This window comes from Dermacentor albipictus, chromosome 5 (assembly GCF_038994185.2).
Source record: "Dermacentor albipictus isolate Rhodes 1998 colony chromosome 5, USDA_Dalb.pri_finalv2, whole genome shotgun sequence".
Classification (NCBI taxonomy): Eukaryota; Metazoa; Arthropoda; class Arachnida; order Ixodida; family Ixodidae; genus Dermacentor; species Dermacentor albipictus.
The window spans coordinates 130,538,996-130,550,380 of NC_091825.1; the positions used below are offsets into that span (position 1 = coordinate 130,538,996).

Below are 11,385 nucleotides of genomic sequence, written 5' to 3' on the forward strand. Positions count from 1 at the left end.
CTACAGGCCGCATACTTGCTGGTAAGCTGCCTAGTTGTTTTCCTCCTCTGTGAATCAATGTTCTTCCTGTACAGATACCTCAATACTCTCCCAGCCCATTTACTTTCTTCCATATTGCTCAGTCGTTCATAATCAATTTTACTGTGAGCTTCCCTCACTTGAAAACTAGTGCAGCCCATATCACCCTGCACACCTTCATTTGTAATCTTCACGTGAGCGCCCAATGCGAGGCGTCCCACTGACCCATGGTTGGCATCGTGTACTGATGGTACCCCTGATTTTAAGCAAACAGCCGCATTTCGAAAAGTAAGTCCTGGAACCATTACACCTTTCCACATAACCCGGAGTACCTCGTACCTATTGCATCCCCATAGGGCTTTGTGATTCATTATGGCTGCATTTCTCTTCCCCTTTACTGTTATAGTTTTTTCCTGTGTTTCCATTTATCTAATGCCTTCGTTTATCCATATACCAAGGTATTTATACTCTCTTACAAGAGGTCTTTCCTGGCCCCGTATTGCCACTGTCTGTTCACTGTTTTCATTGAATAGCATAACACCTGATTTTCTAACACTAAATTTCAAACCTAAATGGTTGCCTTCCTGTCCACAGATATTTGCCAGAAGTTGCAAAATACTTCGTGTGTTAGCTAGCAACACAATGTCGTCGGCATAAAATAAACCTGGGAGCTGCTTCTCTACTACGGTACCCGCCTGCTTGTATGAGAGATTAAAACCGATATTACTTCCTTCTAGCGCCCTCTCCATCCTCGTCATGTACATCATAAACAGCAGTGGGGATAAAGGGCACCCCTGCCTCAGTCACTTGTTGATGTCAACTTTCTCCTCGCTCCTCATCCCTTCCCATTCAACGCAAACGTTATTTTCTAGGGAATTCTCTCTGAACAGCTGTATACAATCGTCACCTAGGTCTTCCCCTTCCAAAATATCCCACAAAATGCTGCGGTCTACGTTGTCATACGCTGGTGTAATGTCTACAAAGGCCACACATAACGGTCTGCTTTCAACTCTTGATATTTCAGTACACTAAGTAAGAACAAACAAGTTATCGTCCAAACGCCTACCTATTCTGAAGCCATTCTGAAGTTTTCCCAAAAATGCCATTATTCTCTGGCATTGCTTGCAGCTTTAATCGTTAATCATTCTGAAACTTCTTTCATGACTATCACTTTTCGAAGTGAAAGCCACACTCCAAATGAAAAGTTAGCTGTGGAGAGAGAGATTTACATGCGGGCAATGCTACAAGATAATGTTGTACAATGCTCCTACACCAGCGCGAATGAGGAAAATTGCAAAGTTTAGAAGGAAAAAATAAATCACGTTGCGAAAGACCAAGACAATTCTAGCAGTCACTAAAGTAAAAAAATAAAGAAAGGCGAGAATGCGGTGGCAACCAGAGTGTCAGTTATCGCCGCCAAGTGAATCTCGGTATATCGCCGTCAGTATCTCAGTAAGTTCGTTGATTGCTTCCGGCGTGTCTTGTTTTCACCGTGCTTCGCAGGCTTTTTGCGCAGTGGCTTCAAAGTTTCCCGAAAAATCCGCTTTAAGTCTTCGCCGGGTGTGCTGCGCATGTGATCAGGCATGCCGGAAGCACCGGTTGCGGGCTCGTCGGGAAGCTGCTCGTCGGGAAGGTGCTCGCCCGCTATCACAAACAGCGCAGATGTCACAGCGGCAAAGGCGAGACCATTGCCCAAGTGCCACCTGGGCCCGATGAGAACGGTGCTCATCTGCGCTAAAGTGTCGCCCACACGGCTGGAGATGAGAGCGATGGCCGTGGCAGTGCAATGGGCAGTGACGGGGTACAGATGCATGATCAACACGCCGAAGTTCGAGAAGGTGATGTAACCGGTAGTTTTCATGACGGCAATCAGCAGATCGAGGAGGAGCGTGTCTTCTTCTAAGGGCGTGACAGTAAGGGCGGCCAAGGAGGCGCTGAAGCCGAGCCCGCTGACGACGACGGTACGTTTGGGGCCGTAATGGTGAACCCAGCGTGTAAACAAGACGCACGCAGAGAGGGATGTGGCAGCGGCGATAACCTTCACCAGGACTCTCACGGGAATGCCGTCGTTGGTGACATAGCTGTCCTGGGCGTAGCTCAGCGCCGTCCACATGTAGAAAAGCAGAATGGAACGGCTTCTCATGCGTGCGTTGCAGGGGTCGCTCTGTTTAAAAACCTCGACTGCATCCCGCGCGTGCGCCCGTGTCTGCAAGGCGAACAGTTCGCGGCAGCGGCTTGTGGGCACTCCGTTCAGCTTCGCCAGGCGCTGCGATATCCGTTCGGCCTCCCCTACACGGCCGGTAGCCACGAGCCAGCTCGGAGACTCCTCCACGGTGAAGTACAAACCGACTAGCAGGAACGTCGGCACCATGAGGACTAGCTGAACCGTGGCCCAGCCGGCCTTGAGCTGCTCCGCGATCGACACTGTGCTGTCGCCGACAACCATGGTGATCACGATAAATACGATACAGTAGATGGGTGTCTTGCGCGGCGGGCAAACCTCCCAGAGGATGGCAAAGAGTGGCACCATTGTGCAGCTCGTCGCCGCCGATACGATGGCGCGCACGGCGACAAAAAAGTGGAAGTCGTTCGGGAGGCTGCTGGCGACGCCCGCCATGAGCACCACCGGAATGGTGACGAAAACGACCACCTTGCGACCGACGCGGTCCGCCAGCCTGGACACCAGCGGCGTGGGGAAGATGCAAGCAGCGGCGTAGACGATCCGGGCAAGCGAGATGAGCCACGCTCTGTCGCACACTAGCACCCACTCGCTGACCGCGTTGTTCCCGTACTCGCTCAGATCAAACTCCCACGACGAGCAGGGAACGACGCGGCTGTTCGCGCTGCTGTAAGGCGGTTCGCGCACGGTGCACCGACTGTACGCGCCCTGTTTGTCGACGGGAATGGCCAGCTCTTTCCACTGCTCCACGCTGAGGTTGGCAAATGCCTCGGGGCGGCGGCACCAGTGGTCCATGACGCCAGCAGTCATCCTGAAGCTCTTGTAGTGTAGTACGTAAGCCGCTGCCGCGATCGCGACGTTCAGCAAGGTCACTAGCTGGAAGCAACCGTCGCCGAACGGAGGTTCGTCGGCGCAGCTCGATTCTGGCTTTCTGAAGCTCTGCGTGCTTTTCTCAGTTGCCAAGCTGCTGTGGCTGTAGTCGAGGTTGGGCTGAGACATCTTCTGGCTCGCGTGGCTCATGGAATGTCGTCTTCTTTTCTTCGTAGCGCGCGCTACTGTGATAGCATGTGTACGCCATGCACTCTCTGGAAAACACGATGATCGATTGCTCAGTTGGTCATTCGTGCGGAAGAGCGCTGAAAAGCTGCTTTCATGCGCATGAAACACTCGGGTTTGAGCCGTACATATCGAAGACAGATACATCTACCACCGCTAATACCCACTTTATAACGGCTGGCTCGGTGGCAAGGATCTCCCTAATCGGATGATATATTATTACCAGTACCCGTATGATAGGAGTTCTGACAAAAAAACTAGAATCCAGCATTTTTGTTGCATTAGAGGATGGATGGATAGATGACTGGAAGGTAGGACCATCCCCTTTGGAATGGGGTGGTGGGTTGCGCCATGAAGCTCTTGCTATTATACTGACCAATCTCCTGCCTAGGTAAAAAAAAAAAGAAACACTGTGACTTCCCATAACCAAATTTTCTGACCCCCTATTGTGAATTTTGTTTTTGTACGTCTCCGTTTTTCGTCATTTCCCTACTTTTCTTCCCCCAATCTTCCAATCGCCTCTGACTAATCTTTATTGCGGACATGTTTACTTTGCCCCTGCTCTCGCTGAACCCAGAATCTTCAAGGAGGCCAGTGAGTGACAACTTAACATCCTAATAAACATGCTCGATAGTTTTCCTAGCTTTACCGCAGCAAGCACATGCTTCTTCCTTCATCTCGCTTTATAGGTGCGTGTTCTAAGGCATTCTGATCTCGCTTCAAAAGGTAATGAGCTTCCCTCTGAATTATCATAAATTATTTCTTTCTTAAGTAGGTTATGATGGCAGGTTCCTTTTCCATTGCCGCCCCCCACGAGATTACTTCGGCCTCTCTGACTTTCCGCTTGACGTTCTTTGTTACTGTGTTGCCCACCCTACAGGCCGCATACATGCCGGTAAGCTTCCTAGTCCTTTTCCTCCACTGTGAATCAATGTTTTCCCCGTACAGATACCTCAACACTCTCCCAGCCCGTTTGCGTTCTTCCATATTCCTCAGTCGTTCTTCATAATCAATTTCACTGTGAGCTTCCCTCACTTCAAAGCTTGTCCAGCCCATATCACCATGCACAGCTTCATTTGCGATCTTCCTCTGAGCGCTCAATGCGAGGCGTCCCACTGACCTCTGGTTGCTATCGAGTCCCGATTGTACTCCTGATTCGAGGGAAACATCATCATTTTCAAAAGTAAGTCCTGGAACAATTGCACCTTTCCGCATACCCCAGAGCACCTCGCACCTATTGTATCTCCATAGCGCTCTGTGTTTCATTATGGCGGCACATATCTTCTCTTTTACTGTTATTGTTTTTTGCTGTGTTTCCATTTACCTTTTGCCTTCATTTATCCATATACGAAGGTATTTATGTTCTTTTAACCGAGGTATTTCCTGGCCCTGTATTGCCACTGTCTATTCACTGTTTTCATTGAATACCATAACACCTGATTTTGTAGCGCTAAATTTCAAACCTAAGTTCTCGCGTTCCTGTAAATGTCAAGCGCAATCTGTCGGCTTGCAGGAAAACGTCATTTGCCATGTTGTCTAGGGCACGGCAAAATGAAACTGCTCGCTCGATAGCCCATATAGCTAAATGCAGGGCTGATACTTTCACTTATTTTCTGTGGGCGAATTGCTGTTCTCTGCTACATGCGAAGCATGGGGTGTGTAGCAACGCCGGCAACAAGCTAGGCTCGTGTTTTTTTTTGTGATGTACATAAAAAATAGCACAGCGAATAATAATTTAAAAAATCGGCACCCCAAACAGTGTACAACGCAGACAACATTTTCCAAGTCGTTCTTTCGTGTCTGTTTGTTGTTTTCTGCGACATGTATGAAAAAGACGCTCCGCCCCCTTCGCAAACACCTAAAAAGAGAAAAGAAAGTTATTTTATTTCATCTTTCTTATCCATGTCAGTTTTGTTTAAATTAGCGCTTTTGTACGAATAATTGTTTGGAAACGCGAACGCCTGGTAGCCTGTAAAGGCGCAACTATTCTGGTTAGATTTTTATGCTTAGGCACTACTGTTTTATATACAACGCACCGACATATCTTTAAGTACGTTAAGTATTTTAGCGATTGGAAAAACAATTTCACAAGCGGAATGAAAAACACATCATTAGTTGTTGTGGTACAAATTTTGGTCTATGTATTTTCCAGAGAAAGATAAAATGAAGGACACTTCTGAGAAGACAGCGCGATGATAACAAGATTTATATTTTGATTCGAGCAAAGAAGCAAAGAAGAGCAAAGAAGACGGGAAAGTTGCACGGGACGCACGTGCCAAACATCTCAAAGAGAGTGTCGGCTTTGGAATGAGAGAAGTACACATGGCGATCGGGGCCTAGTGAACACTCAACACCGTAAACAAGTTGTTGTTTCCTCAAAACATCATACGGTATACCATCTTCGTTTTCTACGCCCAGGTACCGGATTCCATGCGGTGTAATGGGTAGGTTCTTTCTGTGTTTAACTTTCTCTTACACTTCGACTAGTGCTGGGTAGCAAACAAGAATCTCTTCCGGTTAATCTCCCTGACGTTCCCTCCCCATTTCTTCATCTCTCTCTCTCTAATGCGTTAGCATTCTTAGGGTACTTCACGTACATTCCGGGGACTATCTATCTATGCTTCTATGTATGTTTGTTTGTGTTAAACAATTTTTCGTGCTACACTGGTCACTGTGACGTCCATGGTCGAATGGGTAGCGCATCGGGCTGCCGTGCTGAGAGAACAGGGGAAAAACCAACCGTAGAACCAAATTGGGCGGCTGAGTATGGGGCAATGCGTACACATGTTGCGCCCTTCAACGAACCTCTTTCAAGCCAGCATTGGTCACTGTAGACTGGAACTGGATAGGTGCCGTTGTTCAATGAGCCTCCTCGATACTAACTTGGGTCACTTGGTATGTGCTTGTAGGTGTGTGCCACTCTTAAATGAACATCTTTGGTGCCAACGTGGGCAACTCGGTATGTACTACTGGGAATGTTACACGCTACTATGAAAATGAGACCTTAATTTTCACCGATGCTGGTGAAAATTTGGTGGTGTCCTTCAGGAACCCACGTCTCAAGGGTTCCTGAAGGACACCAACCCGACGCTTTAGTATGCTACGCCGCAAATGCACTGGATATTTCACTACGGTTGAGGATTGGGCGAGTTGGTACGGCATTCTAAAACTGGTACACCGCAACATACAATGGAAGAAACAAGCCGAGCTGGCCAGATAAAGGAACAGAGGGCTTTGTTCCTTTATCTGGCCCGCTCGGCTTGTTTCTTCCTTTGTATGCTGCGCTGTACCAGTTTTAGAACAGTGGACATTTGCCACTTTTCAACGAACGTCTTTCACGCCAAGGCTTTAGCAAGCCCCTCCATGAATGCACTGGGTATGTACCGCTTTTCAATGAAACTCTGGTGAACTTTTTCAACGAACGTGGATCACTATATATGTGCAACTGGATATGCGGCAAGCGAGCTCGGAGCAATCCTCAGCGCTCGCACACACCGGCCCACCATGCTTCTCGTCTCGGAGGCCACTCGCCGACTTCACGGCAGCACCCCTAGATGGCGCAGCGTGTTCGGAAAGACTTGCTAGAGAGAAGCCCGGCCGCTGCACGACGTGTTTATCAGCGTTTGCACTCATCGGCCCGCCACGCCTTTCGGAGGCCATGTGCAGACTTCGTGGCGCCCCTGCCTAGGGAAGTGTTCTTAGGGAAGCGTGGAAGAAGGAGCCCCGCTGTAGCACATGCCTCATACATAACTCGCTTCCACGGTGGCAGTATGTTGTGTCGCTATGTTGACTCTGCTATATGCGAAGCATGGGGTTTGTAGCGACGCCAGCAACAAGCTAGGCTTTTATTTTTGTGATGTACATAAAAAATGAACAGGGAATAATAATTTGAAAAATTACTGTCGACAGTCATCGTGAGATGGGTTCTGCCGCAATTCTTCATGGTACGTTGCAGTATACATCACACTGTCTTGCTCTATGCGTTATATTCTGTGCAACTGTGAATCTGATAAGTAGCCCAAAAATAAATTGCAATCGTATCCTAATAGTTAGAGCATTGCGCTAATGTGCTCAAAGAAAGTAGTTCTATTCCACTGTTAATCATGAATTTTCTTTTTTTTTCTTACAGTGGTCCGAACTGCGGCGAAGCGCGAAATACTTACCGACCGACCTCCCGCGAAGTGCCCGGAAGGATCCAAAGAATACGCCGCATTGAAAAAAAAAAGCGCTTTGACACGTTAGCACAAGCGTGTAGATGAAGCATTTACTAATTCCATGTGCAAAGTCGTGCACTCTTAGTACGAACACGGCCGTGTTCGTACTAAGAGTGGACGACCCTGTACATGATGACCGGTGCGGTTCAGCAAAGCTCTGTTTCGGCAGGTATAGCAGTCTTTGATTAGATGGTCGACACGAAGCTTTGGCCACAGATTTCGAAGTTCAGTACGGCTTGTTCAAACGACGCGAGCAGCATATACGGTGCTTGTTCTAAAAGCGGGGCTAGAAGTATATCCCGAGCTGCACAACAATCCCGCTTATGAATTAAAGCAGTATCGATGTGCATTACTCTTCGCTCTTTATTTGGCAAACGCTTTGAAGTACCGGCTTGTCATATTTCTGACTCAGTATAAGGTTCCTCAGTGCGGTCACTATGGGAATGTTTATTTTCTGCCTATTCGCTCGCGGGTGTGCTCAGTTGCGATAGCCTTGTTCTTGCTCCGCACAAGGCTCGGAACGTTGATGTTCTGTACTTTGTAATAGCTTGTAGCAAAGACGTATTAGCGCTGGTCACTAGCTTACTTCTTCTGGACTGTAAGCGTGTTCAGCTTCGAACATTTGTGTATTGTCATGGTGCATAACTGGTCGCCGTCACCTTCGCCGCAGCTCATTAATTCGTGTGCCCCCCCTTCGCCTAATCTCGAAGCGTTGGCGATAGAATGGGCGCAAGTGTGCGTATGAGTTGGGGTTTATGTGTGCAGATAGCGTGCGAGAGACTCACTACCCCAGGAAGTGGCACTACTCCCATTTTCACTGTGTGACGAGCGGTACTTACTTTTGCCGACGTTTCGGTGAGGAAGACCTTTCTTTGTAAGTTAGCAATACAACGCTGGTGAATGACTAAATTTTTTTTATCGTCAAGGAAATCTGTGCATCGCTAAAGCTGCAACCAGCAGTCCGTGGACTTTGTCACAACTCCATTCAATTCCTTAACGCCAGTCACTATTTTTGCAGCCGACTACTGCATACGTCTTCCATCTACTGCTCCACACTTTGCAGCATGAATGAAGCATAGTGCGTTAGTGAACAACCAGTTGGATTTCCGACAGCTGATCACAGAGTAGCAAGGCAGAAGCGGTAATGTTTTCGTATTCGTGGGCTTGCGATGACGCAACGTGCGGTGCGATGGTGAAAGCGCCATGTCTTACCTCTAAAGCTAACTGTTCGGGAAAAGTGTCTATAAATGAAGCCAACTTCACATTATGCGCTTTGCTTCTTAAAGGCAAGTAAGAGTGCAAAGTGCTATTCACCCCGAGAACGAACTACAGAGGCGTTGCGAGCGCCGCTCGCGTGACGTCAGGGCAAGGACTCGCGCTTGTCGTCTGCTGCAGTTCGGTCATGGTTTGGGCGGTGTCCGGGTGCCTTCTGCAATGTTGTCATTTGTTCGCTCTCGTTCCCTCTACTTGTATACTTATGGCGGTCGTCTCAAATATATTTTTGCGACGTCTTCTTTCGCGAAAATTCATTCAAAAAGCTCATTCCTTAGACGACAATACAGTTCTCAAAGGTTACGCTACAGTGCCAGCCGAAGAAGCACAAACCAGCCCATCGCGGCTTTTTCATTCGCGGATCGACAATCTCGAAAACATGGCCTGTAAGAACCCAGTTATGATACCATACCTGCCGCGGTGCAACAAGTGTGTCACAAACACTAGCTATATATGACTTCTACAGCAGTTACCTTGATGTTTATCCGCTAAAACAGATTTGCTCACGAGTAGTTCATGGTGTAATATATAATTTTCGCATTCCTTCACACAATCACTTGGCAGTAACACGCCGACTTAACTAACACTGCAGTTTACATTCTATCAGCACCACTTGCTTCTTAAACTGCTTCTGTGTTTATTTGTAAACGTGTTTATTTTAAGCGGTGGTAATTTAAAGTAAAGCTAATTGAGGCTTACAACTGTTTGCAGAATACGAAAAGGGATGTACCAATATATATTCCCTTTTCCGTGCTACACCTTCCACTCACTTGAGCAAGTTACTGGTGTCTGTTGCTTGTGGAATATACATGACGAGTCTGTTTGGCGAACTGACACAGGCTGCTCGGCCGAAGTTTTTTAGTGAAACATGCCCTTTGCACCGTATGGCTGCAGCCAGAAAGAAGCCGAAGCGTCATTCATCAGTAGTACGCGACATATTGATGGTATCGTAATTCCCCGGGGAAGGGTAAAAAATCAAGTGAAATATGTAATGCTTGTGGTGTCTTCCTTAAGAAGGTTTGCGAGGTTCTCTTTTATGTACTGACGAAGTGAATAGTTCTCCGTTTGTATAATTAAAAAAAACGCTGGATTGAGAAGTGGTGAGACAGAAGGTACTTGAATTTTTCTTTTCCACCCTAAGCTGCGCTGAGTACCTCGAGTATAATTTAAGCATTGCAATTGGCCCTATAAAAAACTGCTTCATGGTTTCAATTCGAAGTTGTGATGAATTGATGGGTTTCGCGAACAATGCGTGCTTCGCCATAACGAAAGTCGGTTGCTACGGTTGCGTGAGGGGTGTGCCGTATAGCTGATAAAGGCTACTGAGGGCCACCATGAAACATTTCATCGCTTGCAATTGATTCGCTACCTATCGATCTTAACCACGAAACTTTTGTTTCAGGTGATTGCTACTCTAGTATTTGTGAATTAACAATGTAGATACTCTATATGACACGCCGTTGTGTTAGCAGCCATGAGCAATTAGATTTAGGGTGGCCTGTTTCAGAGTGCGGTGAAAGTAACAGCAAGCTTATTGATACGAAATGTGCGCCTAACTCTTTCTTTTACGCATGAATAAAGTGGCCATGCTTTACTAGAACAACTCACCAGAGTAACAACAATCAAGATGACAGCTTCGCTGGGCAGTGTCTTTCTAACATGGATAACATGTTGACACCAAATACAAAATATTTTTCTTTCATGTAAATGCAGTGTAAGGGAATGATAAGTGTTTAGCAAAGCATTCTACACAACTTCGCTTGTTGAATTTACAGGCATTATTTTTTACGCAAAATTTATGGACAGACACGGTGCGTAGATGCATTGCAAAACCAGTAGACCACTTCAACGCTTAATAGCGTGCGATATCCAAGCTGCAAGTTTTCTCGACTCACGCGCTTTTGAAGAAGGAACTGTGGTCCAGGCATGGCAGCAGAAAAAAACCGACATATCCTTCAATAAGTACGGCTCGAGCCGCCCGCGTCCCAATCATACACGAAGGGAACGAGCGCGCGCGGCAGCCGGGCGAGCCGGAGCGAGCGGTGTCCTGGCCGTGACGTCACTCACGAGAGTGCGCCATTCCAAGTTCTCGCCGCCAATACTGAACCATCCGTACCGTACGTCCCAGTCCCGGGACGAGCAAGAGAGAAAATAGCATGGTCTTCTCTGTGAACGGTGTGCAAAATTGCAGCGAAACTTTTGACGTAACGCTGCTGTTGTTTTGGTCTGAAATATTTACAAGCTACAGCACATTGATGTCCTTATCAGAAGGTGCTGCACGTTGCGGTTGACTGCCCACACGTACTTTAAGCTTGAATATAAATTTGTTTCGAGCTACACTTGCTGGAGATCTTTTGCAGATATTGTGTGCGTCGACAGAAGTTCATCTCACAAGTTATTTCAATTACGCAATTTTGTGTCTGCACTCTAAGGAATCTAAGCCGATGCCATTACGTATGGGTATACTGAAACGCCTTGTTCGAATGGGCGGTTTCCATGCGGACTTGTGTGTATAGCAGAAATAAGACGATTCTTTCTTGATAAACAGAAAAGGAAATTAAAGCGAAGTTGAGTCCCTGTCCTTCCCTGTCATTTGTTCCACATATTGCACGAGTAAAGGTAAGCGGCCTCCTTACCAACTCATAA

The 11,385-nt window shown here is 47.2% G+C and overlaps 2 protein-coding genes across 3 annotated transcripts in view; both read right to left on the reverse strand.

Annotated features, from left to right (window-relative positions):
* The window catches only part of LOC135906383 (solute carrier organic anion transporter family member 74D-like), a 243,897-nt gene that overhangs the window by 37,988 nt on the left and 194,524 nt on the right, over positions 1-11,385 (reverse strand). The gene's annotated exons all lie outside the window — the stretch shown is intronic.
* Positions 1,100-3,202, reverse strand: LOC135906424 (solute carrier family 22 member 7-like). The gene has a single exon (XM_065437806.1). It carries the CDS (start codon positions 3,194-3,196, stop codon positions 1,460-1,462), a length of 1,737 nt encoding a protein of 578 aa, XP_065293878.1. The 5' UTR covers positions 3,197-3,202; the 3' UTR covers positions 1,100-1,459.

Bases quoted from the DNA above. Each gene is read 5' to 3' on its own strand.
- LOC135906424 (XM_065437806.1), bottom strand. From the start codon at position 3,196: ATGTCTCAGCCCAACCTCGACTACAGCCACAGCAGCTTGGCAACTGAG.